This window comes from Thunnus albacares, chromosome 18 (genome assembly GCF_914725855.1).
Source record: "Thunnus albacares chromosome 18, fThuAlb1.1, whole genome shotgun sequence".
Classification (NCBI taxonomy): Eukaryota; Metazoa; Chordata; class Actinopteri; order Scombriformes; family Scombridae; genus Thunnus; species Thunnus albacares.
Window position 1 is genome coordinate 23,872,692 of NC_058123.1, and position 15,111 is coordinate 23,887,802.

General features: G+C 38.8%; 1 protein-coding gene across 1 annotated transcript; it reads left to right on the forward strand.

Annotated features, from left to right (window-relative positions):
- The first annotated feature begins 1,342 nt into the window (after positions 1-1,342).
- zgc:92275 (cholesterol 7-desaturase nvd) lies at positions 1,343-15,043 on the forward strand. The gene is made up of 7 exons (XM_044334694.1): positions 1,343-1,862; positions 6,923-7,111; positions 8,461-8,639; positions 8,896-9,021; positions 9,468-9,587; positions 9,974-10,150; positions 11,558-15,043. The coding sequence occupies exons 1-7, from the start codon at positions 1,454-1,456 to the stop codon at positions 11,717-11,719; spliced, it is 1,362 nt and encodes a 453-aa protein (XP_044190629.1). The 5' UTR covers positions 1,343-1,453; the 3' UTR covers positions 11,720-15,043.
- Positions 15,044-15,111: the final 68 nt, after the last annotated feature.

Here is a 15,111-nt window from a genome sequence, read left to right on the forward strand (position 1 = left end):
GTAGTCTGAACAAGTTTAATGGTCCTGAGAGGTTACTGTACCATGGCTGAATACTGTACCTGATTAAACTCTCTTGACTGATAAAACAAAAACTTGGTCTCTTGTCTACGCCATAGAATCACACTTTCTTAAGAAAGTACAGCCTCTGCTATAGCCCAGAGCAAAGGCTTTCAACATGGGCATGCCAGGTAAGAGACTTGATTAATGGAAGTAATCACCTGGTGGCACTCTGCTAATTGTTCACTCTAAACATAGAAGCAGTATTTAGAAGATTTCGGTGTTGATGTTAAATAGTGCCCTTAATCATAGTGTCAATTATATATATTGATTGAAGAAGTGATTCATTTCCTCACCGATGAAAGACAGAATGATACATCTTATTGATCTAATCTCACCTCAGATCCATTTAGTAGTTGCTCTGGAGCTTTTGATCAAATGATCTTCATCAGCACATGGTTGTCATGGAAATGTAGGTTTTCACACTTTCATTTTTTCTGAGAATTTTAAGTACACCTCATCAATGTTGGCTTTAAAGTCAATCCATCTGCTGATGAAGATAATGTAATGTGATTAAAGACTACAGAACAGCCTCTACTGAAGTTGTGTTTTCATTAATTAGATGCTTTCTCACTGTTGTGTTCGGCCTCTCTGGCCATCCCGGGTAAGGAGAGTGAGCATTACTTCTATAAGGTAAATTAAATTAGATTTTTTTTCCTCTGTAATGCTGGTGTGGTTATAAAAAAGTTGCATACACAGTTAGATTTGCTAGACTATATGAGACACATTCAATCATTAAATTGATTGGATTAATTATTTTGTTTGACAAAGGGAAAAAGTGATGAGCACCCTTATCCATTAAATCTGAGGAAGGCCACAGGACCAGATCATTTTAGTGCTTTTGCTTGTACTGAAAGATTTTCAGCTGAGCTTGTGCCTGTGTGACGACCTATTTGTCAGTGTTTTATAGATATATAATACGTGACATGAATATGACATATTGTGTTATACCTCTTCTGAATTAAGTGTGTTGCATTCGCTGTATGTGGACAAAAAAAAGTGTTGTACTGTAAAACTAATTTCAGAGATGTGTGACATTAATCTGAACTGGGCATCACGACACTGTTGCCTCACAGCAAGATGGTCTGGGGTTCGAATCCCGGCTGTCCCAAGTCCTTTCTGTGCAGAGTTTGCATGTTTTCCATGTGTTTGCGTGGGTACGTCTTCTTCTTACATAGTTAGAAAAAAGAGGGGTGGGGGGGTCCCAAATAAACGTTCACCTTAGGGCCACCAGACTGGCAGGGCCGGACCTGGGTGTGGCTTAAACAAAGTGGGGCATCTGGTCTCTAAGCACCCGTGTCAATGCGTGCCACCTAGGCGACACATCATGCCTTAAGTGTCTGATGCTCACAGTACGCTGATAAGTACCTATAGGGACAGGATAGACAGTCAGAACATGTTCACCGGGAAGGTGGCTGCTGCTGTTATTGGGTTGGGAATATGTGCAGTGCTTGTCATGCAAGGTGGAGAAACGCAGGGCTCTGTCAGCATCGGGTACCCAACATGGAGGGAAACTGGACTGCTCGGTGCTCCAGCGCGAGCTGCGGTCTGCATCATCGCCGGGGTTTCCCTCCTCGCCACGGGCTGGCTGTACAGGCTGCTCTTCTGCCCCCTGGAGCTGCTCAAAGCACCCGACGATGTGGGGTACATCGCCGAGGACGGTCGCTCCAAGGCGCAGGCTGCAAACCAGGTCCGCCGCAGGAGGAAAGCCGGAGAACTACCTCCGGTGTATCCAAACGGCTGGTACCGAGTGCTGGACTCACACATGCTGAAGACGGGCGAGGTCAAAAATGTCTCTGTAGTAGGTATGATACAAATTCAGTGGTAAAAACATGGGTTAATTACACTAAACAACCAGCTCCCATAATAGCGTGTGACGCATTCAGTTGTTAAAGCTGGACAAACATGACCATAATAACAAAACAACATTGAAATAAGTCTTTTATTAAGGCCAAATCCCTCTGTGACATAACAAATAGCATAATTTAAATCTGAAAGTTTGTAGACTGAGGCTCAGGTAATATACAGGAAGTGAAGATGCTGACAGTGCACCTCTATCTACCTGAGCTGCTGCAGTGATCAGTGTAGCAGTGTAGCAGAGTGATGTCATATTTAAAACATCTGAATCTAAATGTGTGATGCAGACAGGTGAGGTTTGAAGACCACCAGGAGACACTGGAACAAGAGTGCCAGAGTCTGTAGGATCTTATCTAAAAATGTTCTGTATCCTCTCCAGTTAATCAGATACACTAGTCTTTAATGAGACTAGCTGGTGCTGTAACTTATTTCATCACAGGCAAGGTCAGTTTATTTGAAGAGCACATTTCATACGTAAAGGCAACTCAAAGTGTTTTATATTATGTCTTAAAACAAGAAATTAATTGTAGATTTGTAAAGATGGTAATACAAGTCACGAATACTTCAGGTGTACTCAAAGGCGTGCATCAAAGTTTTAGACCTGCTTTAAAGGCAGTCAGTTGCAGCACGTCTCCTATCTTCAGGAAATTTGTTCCACCTCTGTGTAGCATAGTAACTAAATACTCCATGTTTAGAGTGGACTCTGGGAACAGTTAGCAGACTGCCACAAGAGATTTATTGCCACAAATTATAAATCAACTGTTTTTTCTTTTGAGATTTATTAAGATTTGTTAAATTTCAAATTGTAATGAATAAAGATAATAACAATAAACTTTATTTATATAGCACCTTTCAAAACACAGTTACAAAGTTCTTTACAATAAAAACAAAACATATTTCAAACACAGAGAGATTAAAATGAACTAAAAGCCATAAAAAAATCCCCATTATAAAACACAAAGGGAGCAAAACATAAAGTTAGAAATATTAAATATGAAATTAAAAACAAATGAAGTCAAGTAAAATAAGCAGGCAGCTCATGTAAAATCAGGAAATGCTTTCTGCTGGAAGTTTTTTAAGGAGAGACTTGACAGAAGGCAAAGACTCAGACAGCCTTATTTCCTTGGGCAGGTCGTTCCAGCGCCTCAGGGCTCTGATGGCAAAGGCTCTGTCTCCTTTGGTTTTCAGCCTGGACAGAAGACAGAAGACCTCTGCCCAGGAATCTCAAACTATGCAAAGGTTCATTAGGGATTAAAAGGTCTAAAATATAGTCTGGAGACAGGTCATGAAGAGCCTTAAAGGGAATATCTTAGAATCAACCTTAAAACAAACAGGGAGCCAATGTAAAGAGACTAAAACAGGTGTGATGATGTGATCATGCCTCTTAGTTCTGGCAGCTGTTCTGTACAGTCTGTAGTCGTTTCAAGGTTTTTTGATTAAGACAAGAGAGAAGGCTGTTGAAACAATCAAGGCGCAAGGAGATAAAAGCATGTACAACAGCTTCGGCATCTCTAAAATATCTAACAACCCTGATGGTTGTCAGTTTCAGGTGTGTACAGTAGGTGTAGTGAAGCCAAGTTGCCGGGATACTGTAGTAGAGAGAAGCTCATATTACAGAGATTTTTGGTACTTAAAGTATACATTTCAGACACAATGGCTTTTGGTATGTGTTAGAGGAGTCTGTACATTTTGTTGCTTAGTAACAATTTCTTTTTGAACAAAGCCTCATTGTTTCAGGTCAAACAAGCTTTTAACTGCTTGTTTGATTTAGAGGTGTATTGGAGACAATGTTGTGGTTACTAATCACTGAATCACTTAATCACTTAATGGCAGTAGGGCTGCAACTAACAATTCTTTTGATTATTGATTAATCTGATGTTTATTTTCTAGATCCTTAAATAGCTCCTTTTGTCTGACCAAAACCCCAAATTATTCAGTCAATATATATATATATGAAACAGTAAAGCATCAAGAATGAAATGGTAAATTGAAAATCAAAATAGTTGCAGATTAGTGTCTCTGTTTGATTAATTTCATACTGAGTATTCAACTCATACCGTGCTGCATGAGCCCAGATGAAATCTTCATGTTAATTAGCTGTACATAAAAATGCATTTTCAAATTTAAGCATATTGCTGTGTGCAGTATACAGCTAAGTAACACAACACAGAGGAGTCTTCTATACTGAATAGTCTGTTTTTGCTATTGTTCCTTAACCATTGACAGTGATATTTATGTTATTTGCGAGTTGTATCATAGAACAACGGATTTTCCCAAAACTGAAAGATCAGGATGTTGGGTTAGTCAGCAGCCTGATGTTAATAAAGCTTACTATGAGAACCAAGTTTGACCAAAATTACATATTAAACATATTTAAAAATATTTAAAACATATTTATCATTTAAAAACTACTACTAAGCTACAGTCTCTTATGATTGATTTTGATTCAGGAGCACTCAGCAGACCTCTTTGATTGAGTGTTTATGGTGATCTGACAGACAATCTATCCTGCATCAGCATCAAAGCTTTTAATATGTCATTTTTTTTATACAGTATGTGTTGCTTGATAGCAGATCTTAAATCAGATTGTTTTCATGCTGATATGTGATCTATTTTGGCATGTTTCCATTGCGTCACCTGATTTAAAACAGTTACGTGTTTCACATTTTAAATGTGTCATACTGGTCTTGATATGTGATGGGACTGTTTGATCTGTTCAGAGAGTTTCTTTGAGTTTGAGTTCAAAAAGGTTTCAAAGAGGGCAAGGTGCTTTCATGTGTCAGTCATATCACCTGCCATCAATAAACAAACAACAACAAACAACATGAAAGGTTTTCTACCTGAAAAAGATACCCACCTGTAAAAAGAGACACCTGCTCTTGCAGAGTGATTCAATGTACAGCTGCAAATAACTAGTTGCTGATAAAGATTATTACCAATTAATCTGTCTATTCTTTGATTAATCACGTAATCCATCCATTAAATTTGGGAAAAATTATGTCTTCAAATAGCAAGTTTTTAAATTTTATGACAATTGGCTGATCAATCAACTGATTGCTTCAGCGCTAATTCAGTGTTCCAACTTAAAACTGCTTACTGTGATAAGTGGAAAAAACAATTCAAGCTCTGCTTGCTAGCTTTTTCCTGAGCTGTTTTCATCAGCGGATGGAGTTTGCAAAGTTGTCATGGAGATGAATCTGTTGACATGTGAGCCAGATAGTAGCATAGCTAAAATTGATATGGATGATAAAAAACAGCTACTGAGCTTGCATGTCAACAGATCCATCTCCATGACAACTGAGCAAACTCCATCCACAGATGAGGAGATTGAGATTTGTTTAAAAGCTCCTGAAAACTAGTGAGCAGAGCAGTTGCTCTGAGCAGTTGCCAGGCAACTAATGGAAGTAGAAAGCAAGTTATTACTCCCAGCCAAGAAATTGTCCGGTACATAACTCGCTTTAAGTGGCAAATTGTCATTTTTATACTTTGATTTTTGTACAGATTAAACAAATGAGATATTACGTGTTAATTAAAGATGCTGGTAGGTGGAGAGACGCAGGCTAGCTGTTTCCCACTGTTTCTAGTCTTTATGCTAATCATAGATAACCAGCTACTGGTTGTAGCTTCATTATTTAATGGATAGATATGAGAATTGTATCACTCTCATCTAACTCTCTGACAGAAAGCAAATAAGTGTAATTCCCAAAATGTCAAACTATTCCTTTAAATCTCCTACACACTAAAAGTGTGCTGCAGATCAGTAATTGCCAAAGAGAGGATGAGGGAGTGCCAGAAAACCACAGGGTGTACTGTGCATGTTGGATAACATTAAATGATGAAGTACAGATTGTGTTTTTCTCCAAACAACATGAATGCCTTTCTGTCCATGATGCGTAATATACAGTAGATTAGACAGAGTTGTATTTTTCTTATCTTAAACCCGTCTGTTCACCTTTCTCCACCTGTATTCCCTTTCAGCAAAAGTTCTACCTCCAGCCCCACCATTTTTCTGTCCCAAATTCTTTTGACTCAAATCAAAACTTGGCCTCCTTTAGGGTCTGGATCTTGCTTTGAAGTACCGCAGTGCCTCACTCCTTACATTTCTCTGCTGTCATCCATTTACAGTATATTAAATTCTGCTCAGTGTGTCTTTTCCCCCGTGCAGTTCTCTCACATTGGGCTGTAGTTCAATTCTGCCCCACAACTCTCAAGGGGCAGCAGTGTGCTGCTGTGTCACTCCTCATTTTGGTGAACCTTATTTTGGATTTCTCAGAATTTTACTGAGATTTACCCTGACTAGACACTGCTAGAGCTGGCTTACTCCTAACCACCGTCAACCAGCCTCTGCTAATCTGGGTGCAATCTGAGCACTGTAGGTCAGCCAAATGTTAAGCCAAATACAGTAGATACAGTAGGTAGAGATCCCCAGGTGTGGTGTCTGACTGGAAACAGATTCAGTCTAAGCATGCAACATGCAAAGTGATTCCCAAGACATACCATAGCTGTAGTCTATCCCTTGAACCTAATCAGACCAATCAAGACTAATTAAAGTGTATCTATATAAAGCAGTGACTTCAAACTGCTAGTGCTTAACCATTGCAAAAGAGACAGAGGATGAGGGAGGAACAAGGCAAAAGAAACATTTAAAACTGTTGCCTACATCTGTTTAAAGCCATGATGTGTACTGTTTAAAGTATAGTGTGTGGTGAAAAGAAAGACACTAGTTGATAGCAATGCACGATGGGGCTTTCAAATTTTTCTACAAACAGAAACTTGATCCATCAAAATAATTTGATGAAAAAGCTAAAATAAATTCTACCCATATGGGCTTTAATGATTAATGAAACAATTTTTAATTTCCACCAAGAGAGACATTAGAAAAAGTGAGATTTTTGTTTGTGTTTAATTTATTTCCTACATTTCATGATGTTACCATTGTGTTCTGAAGCGGTGGCTCATTCGAGAAAATATTTTTTACATTTGTCCCCACTGTAATTAATCCTCCTAGGTGAGCAGGTGGCAGTGTTTCGGGGCCAGGATGGGAAGGCCTATGTGGTGGATGCCTACTGCCCTCATCTGGGTGCCAACCTGGCTGTAGGAGGACGGGTTGTGGGAAGCTGCATAGAGTGCCCATTTCATGGATGGCGGTTTCAGGGTAACGATGGCAAGTGTGTGAGGATCCCTTATGCAGAAAAAGGTATTAATTGAAGGTGATGTCCAATGATTGGTCATTGTATTTTTCAAAATGTATCTACACTATTATGTCTCCTTGGTTAGGTGTGTAATTTAAAAAGTAAGCAACAAAATTATTTACTATAACTTAAATGCTAATTCATGTTTTATCATGTTTTACTTTTTCCTCCATCTGTTTTTAGTAAAATAAAACTAAAAGTTAAACTTTGTCTCATGAAACTGCCACAACGTAAAATCCTGATTTTGCTGTTATTATTCTTAGAGCCTTATGAGTTAAATGTAAAGAATTTTCGCCATACTAGTGACACTGCTCTAGGGATGGCAACATTGCTGTCAGGTCGTTGGTCGGTCTACTACTTTGGTCCAGACTGAAATATCTCAACAGCTACTGGATAGATTTCCATGAAATATTGTCCACACATTCATAGTCTCCACATGATGAATGTTAATTGGTTTGGTAATCCTCTGACCTTTCCTCTAGAGCCATTAGCAGATCATATTTTTCACTTTTCCAGTGAAATATTTTGACATGTACTTGATGGATTGGCATGAAATGTGGTACAGACATTCATGATTTCCAGAAGATGAATTCTAATAACTTTGGATCCCCTGAATTTTCCTCTGGTTCGACATTGGCTTCACATTTGTGGTTTAAATATCTCAACAACTATTGGGAGGGATTTCTATGAAATCACTTTTGATCTAGAGCCACCACCGGCTCAAAATTTTAGTTGTTCAATGCTTTGTTTTATGACAAAATAGCACAACAGTTATAACTAATAGCATTCCCATCAGCCCCAGCTGTACTAATGTCTAATGTTGACAATTTGGCTTGAGGGTGACACTGCCCATGCAAGGTCAAAGTTCTGAAAGGTTAATTCTCTGAGAAGTATGAATGGACTCAATTAATTTATGCCATATGTACATACATGTACATATATAAGATGAGTGCTTGTTGAGAGGTCAAGGATTCAACAAAAATATTAAGATTCCCTACAGCAGATAGTGCACAAATCTTAGTTTGTGTACAAAGTTGACAATTTGACCTGAGGGTGGCACCAGAGGCAAGCTGATGGGTTGTCCAGGTTTCATCCTCTGGGATGGTAAATATACTGTAATGACTTTAGATTATGGTGTTTTCTATGGTGTTATGGGTTTAAACATTATGTTGTGAAAGTCAATAAACCAGCATTTGTTCTTCATATGTTGATAGTCTGTGGTTGAACAATGTTGTAGACAGCTTTATGTCTACTGTTAGGGGTGAACAGTGAATTGCCATAACACAGTGCTACCTATTTCCTTGTATGCATGCACACTAAAGAGACAATGATTTAGATTTTATTTGTCTTTCAGTGCCGGAGTTTGCCAATGTGCGCTGCTGGCCCAGCTGTGAGGTCAACTCTCAGATTCTGGTTTGGTTTCACTGTGATGGAGAAGATCCTCAGTGGACCATCCCAGAGCAGCAGGAGATCGCAAAGGGCGAGTGGGTCTATCGAGGGAGAACTGAACATTTCATCAATGCTCACATACAGGTATGCACTGTGATTTTATGTCTGCAGAATGATGATGTTTTTGTATGTTTGAGGACGTTGTTAGGTGTGTCTACAACTTCATATATTATTAATGTGGTTGTTTAGTGTAAAGAAATTGTACCTGTTCCCTCATTGTGGCTGGCTAGAGAGCAGGGAGGGAAAACTTTCTATAATGACACATGAATTCAGTTTCAAACCCCACCAGGAAGAGCAGATGTTTTCACAGTCACATAAAGGTGACCTGTCTTCCCTTTAGGAGATCCCTGAAAATGCAGCAGATATCGCTCATCTGGCTCACCTTCACACACCAGGCATCGTCAGCGGAGTAGATCTGCGCTACACAAACAGCAAAACCTGGGAATTTTTGCGACATGACTGGAAGGTGAGATTTGATGTAATGATGATGGTGCTTTTGCAATCCTCAAAGCTTCAGAGTTGTATATCTGTGCTATTTTTTTGAAAAGGATTTTAAAATGCACCTGAATGACCATTTTTCTTAACCTACTTTGCGCCATACTAGTGATTGTAATGTCAGACAGCCGGTTTAAGAATGAAAAGTCTTGACAAATATTGGATGACAATATTGGAAGACAATCATGTTCCTCAGAAGAGGAATCATATTCATTTTATAATCCCCTGACTTTTCACCCATTGCACCATCAGGTCAAAAATTCTATTTGTCCAATACTTCAGTTTATGACAAAATACCTGCAAAACTAATGACATTCCCAGCAGCCTCGGCTGTACTCTGTGTTTAATGGCAGCATGCCAACACAAATTAATGCCTCTTTGTCTGTGTGTGTGTGTGTGTGTGTGTATTTATTCAAGGTTCAATGGGAACCAGAGTCAGAACCCAACAAGCATTGTTCTCAGATGTTGGTGAAACATTCCCTAACTGTGTTTGGATGCCACTGGTCTCTGTTGGACATTCATGTTGTGGCCAGACAGGTACAGTAAAGTTCAAATGAGGAATGCACTTTATACATAATTCCCTGCGATTGATTGCAAATTATATTGACAGAATATAGAACATAATATAATTAGTAGTTGTTTAATATTGTCTTGTGCTCTATGCTTCTTCAACTCAAGAGCACAGAACTGTGTTTCTCTAGACGGCTGTTAAATTTAGATGAAAAGTTAACATCATCTCTTCCTTCTGGCTGTTCTGAAGACATAGCTCTAAGGATTTCTCCTAGTGCTGCCGTCAAGTGTTTACTAAAACAGTACATGGCCCGATGGATGTAGATGTGTGCTGGAGCAGTCAGCAGCATTATTGTGGGATGAGCATGGACTTAAATTGTCACTGTTTTATTTTTTATTTGTTTACATTTCAGGTAGGACCAGGAGTGGTGTTTCTGCTGTTTGACCACAGTTTTTTGGGCCGGGGTGTGATCATGCACTGTGTGACTCCAGTGGAGCCTCTGTTGCAGTGTGTCTCTCACACTATCTTCTATCAGTCCAATATCCCACCTCTGGTGCCCAAATTCATCCTTAAAGCAGAGTGCATTCAGGTACAGTCCACACTGACCTTCTGCTAGCACTGTGACATACACTAGAACAACAGGACAAAAGTCTGGACTGAACCCACTGTTGTTCTGTGATATCTGGAAAGAAATAAAAATGGTAAAAAACATTGGTTAGTGCAATGTTATTTACATTAATGATGGAATGTTATATTCATAAGTATGTTTTAATCAGTGTATAATCACCTAACAGTAAGAATCACTGTGTTTTTGTTACCTTAGAATGAGCCCTTTATATCTACATAGGGAGCTAGTCCTCTTCCACAAAGCCCACCATGTTGTACCACGCAGACCAGAAAAACCAAATACTGGCTCAAGAGAGGACCTTTCGTGTCTTTTGCAAGTTTCGCGGCCACCGTAGGTGGCAAAAAATCAGCAAATAGGAGTACCTCTATCAGCAGTCCACAGACAGTCAGACTACCTATGAAGGAACTGTGGCGTTTTGGCTTTACATTTGATATTCAACTTAAAAAGTTGTTCTATATCATAACATATCTTGGGAGTATACATCAAAAGTGGCTGAACTCCATGAATATTGTGCTTGCTACTTTGAGGTCACAGTTATATATTGGTAGTAAGTTTCAGTTTCAATTCAGAATTGCTTTTAAACTTCAATGTGAAGAGATTATTGTGTGTATTTGCCTCCCACTCTGCCTTTGATTTCATTTTGCCTCTTCATTGCCACCAGAAGTAACACCACACAATCACAGAAAAGGTGTAAGTAGTCCTCATTAAATGTGATAATTAGCTGTGTGGTAAAGTGAAAACTAATACATTGGCTCACAAGACATGGGGAAAAGTATTTTTGTGAATGGTAAATCAAAGGTTGTGCTCATAGCTGTGCAGTCAGACACCAAAATACACCCAGAACTCTAAAACTGACAGTTTTATCAGCTTGATATACAAGAGAAGCAATGTGATTAAACACAGAACACATGGCGATTGTGTTTCTGCCTCAAAGAATCATTTTTAAAAGAATCATGTAGAATTATTTTTGTCAAATTACTTTGTTTCCTGATGTAGTACAAGCCACCAAAGGAAACTCATTTTTAGAGGGTAGTTCCAAGAGGTGGAGTTTGGATGAATTGCCAAATCTCAGCAGCTGACGTTTAATTCTTAGTCCTACTCAAGTGTAAGTCTGTTCCTTTTCAAATCTTCTGCAACTGTGCTACCTACTTGATTATCATGTGCTCACAAGAACTGAATGAGGATAGAGGAAGTGCTGAGAGTACAAACAAATATGCTTTTAAGTGCATGTAAATATGCAATACTAAAAAAAAAAAAAAACATGTCAAGTTTGTTTAAATATTCATATTTACTCAGCATTTGTCTTCTTCACAGCTTTTTGAAATCACAGTGTCCAGTGACCTTCTCCTGTTTTCTTATTTTGTCTAGTTTGAACGGGATGTGATGATCTGGAACAATAAGAAGTACATCTCCAAGCCTCTTCTCGTGAAGGAGGATTCAGCCATCCGGAAGCACAGGCGCTGGTTCAGTCAATTCTACAGTGAGAACAGCCCGCGGCTGCAGTACCAGCATGACACTTTAAACTTCTGACCTCCTTGGACTACGGGGCGAGTGATCAGCAGAGAGATGTCTGATCAGGGTTGACATTAATCAGACGTCTCAGACGAGGGAGTCCACAGTTGGATTTTATCTCGCATGTAATAAATTGAAAGAAGAAAGGAGGCCTGACTTGTTTGTGGGAAAGTCCTGGGCATTCATTCATTCATTCTGGGCCTGAATCTTACATTAAACCTGAAATCCTCCTTAACTTCTTGTTTAAGTGGATAATTGGACTTTCCAGCCTCATATATGCAAGTGCCTGAAGCTGTCATGGATTAGTGTAACTGACTGAGAAGATTCAGGCCATAAATGTGAACTTTTGATGAACCAGTGCTAGTTATCAAAGCAAGCAATACTAAGAACACCAGAATTGCCTCGATGTAACTGAGAAGAAGACCATAAGATTGTCAAAATACTGTTTTACTCTGCAAAATGTGGATAATTTATATACTTACATATACAGTCCTATGCCTGAGTGACTGTTTCAGCATGTTTGACATAGTTTAATATAAACCACCTGCTTCTATTTGAGCAACAGATCAGCGAAAAGGTTCCTCTGTAGTATGTCTCACAATGCTATCACTTGATATTAGTTTCTGTGTTACTTTGACTTTAGAAAATATTAATCCGGCCGTCCACACTGTTAGTTTCAATCTTTAATGTGTAATCAAAGTCAGTCACAGGTTTAACTGCAGGTGTGTTTGTTTTCTCATTTATATCTCAGGTTACTCAACAGCGAGCTGATAGCATAGGCGGCGGGTAAGGCTGAGCATGGCGAAGGCAAATACTACTACAGTGGTGCTGAGCCGACGCCCGAGGGTGGGGGTGCTGCTGCTGGGCTGATGACGCATCTCTCTCGCTCTTGTTTTTGTATAATGGGCTGCTCAAGCGGCACACTTGCTCTTTTGGTTTTGTATAATGGGCTGGTCAATGTGGCCCACATAGCGAGCGGGGGATTTCTCCCGGTGCTCCTGATGGCTAGTCCGACTCTGAATTTAGGGAAGGCTTAGCCGTCTCTAGCCTACATTACCCGCCGCCCTTGGCTGATAGACATTTTCTAGTGACTATTGTGCAATGACAACTTAAGTAGTTTTATTAATCAGTGGTATTTCCGGTTATTATGCAGGAAATACCACTACAGCATAATCAGGAGGAGGATCTAGGGTAGTAATGACTACATGCTTCTTGTAAGTTACAGTCAATATTAAAGGAATAGAGAGTGATATGAGAAGATTGATATCAACCTTTTGTGTTAAGTAACAAGCTGAAGCGGGGAATGGATTAATTTAGTTTAGCATAAAGATTGGAGGCAGGAGGAAACAGCTAGCCCAGCTTTCTTCAAAGTGGCAAAAATATGCCCACCAGCACCTCTAAAGCTAACTCTTTAACAATTGCTGGAACAATTTCTTGGCCAAATACCAGCTGGGTGCAGTGACTGTGCGCAGCTTAGCAAAGTCTCGTCATGAAGTTGGCAGGTTGATACTACTGTGCCTGTACATAAACCTCCACTAAACTATGTGCTCACCAACTGTATCTGACAACTTGCTGTGGCATGCTGCAGTACTGGGCTGCATGGATGCTTATTTTTTGTGAAACTGACTTTGTGAAGAAATAGTTACAGCACATACCTACTCCTAAAATCGCAATTTTCAATTGTTTTTATTTCTGTTTGTGTATGAAATAAACTTACGAAATACAACATGATAACTTAGTAAGCTGAAGAGGTGGTGGTAGGGTGTAGTGGTGAACCAAGCTAGCTAGCTGTTTTCCCTCTGCTTCCAGTCTTTATGCTAAGCTATGCTAACCACATCCAGACTCCAGCATTGTGCTCTGCACAGACATTATATTTAGCTTCTCATCTCTTGGAAAGAATGGCAAATTAGCATATTTGAATATCATTAGCAACTATTCCTTTAACAAGCATAATTGTACATACAGGTAGTAAGATAATGTGGCACAAATGGTGACAAATAAGGTGGTCCTTTGATTATGAGAGATGATGATTGTTGTGAAATTATAATGTACACAAAAATTATTGACCTGAATTGAATAGTATTAAAAGAAAATATGTCCTCCTTTAATGTATATCAGCATACAAAAACTTTGTTGTAGGGTTACCTCTCTGGTCCACATTAGTTATAAAGGATTATTGCATTAGTGTATTTTTTTTTTTTTTTTAAAGTTCATCTCCTGATGTCCTTTTTCACAAGTTTCTTGTTGATATTTTTCAAAGCTATACTTTGAAAACTTTTATTTAAATTCATTAATTTCTGTCTGATCATTTGATACAGTGGGTATGTTTACATGTGCACAGTAGTGTGATTATGGCCAATACTGCGATTAAGACATTAGTGCGATTATGCTGTTTGCATGATTGCGAAGGTGACAACTCCCTTTAATAATCCTGTTTACATGTGTCATAAAGTTTGATTATATAAAGAGAGGTGTGACGTTTAGTAGCTTTGTTTACTTCCTGTTGTTATGTTTATTACTTTTAAGTCAATATGCATGCACGCCATACATGTCACCATGTACAACTCCTCAAACTTCCAGAAATGTTGTTTCTTCTCTGTTTTGCTTTCCATCATCACATTTGTCAACACTACAACCACATGGAGCACTACGTCACCAGTTGCCTATGCGCACCCTTATCAGAGTTTCAGTAATTTGACTGTATACATGCTCTGACTGGCCCCAAAAAAGTAATCCACATATTTTACTGTGATTATGCTTACTTGGACTATGAGCATAATCGCATTAACATAATTTGAGTATGGTGTTTACATGGGTTCTGCTTTACTCGCATTATTGCCTTAATCGCATTATAATCAAATTATTAATGTGCATGTAAATATAACCACTGTCATATTTTTTACATTACTCCTCTAGACCTCTGTCTCTGTAAGACAGCAATATGCTGATTCAGATTTTCTTTTTGTTCATTTACTCTGCACAGACATGACTCATTACTGACTTAATCATTGATGACGACAATGCTGTGAATCTTTATTAAATGCTGCTGTGCCTTCTTTGAAATGTGACAAAAATATAAAAGCAATAATGTTCAGTTGCCGGGTGGGGGTTGGCTATGTGGGATTGGTTGACATTACATTTTAATTTCCATGTTTCTGTTTGTCAGGTGGTCATAGAAGAGAGATACATTTCAAAGTAAATAACCAGTGATGTTAAAAAGCACAATACTTCATATGAACATCAGATGAACGCCTCCCTTCTGTTTCCTTTCAATATTAAAATGTATTTTTGTAACTAGCTAATCTACAGATGTAATGTTTATTTAAATATGCAGAATAAATCTGTCTGCTCTGCTCTAATGTGTTTGCTCATGCATGTCTGAAATGGCAAAATCTTTCCGTTGCACTGAA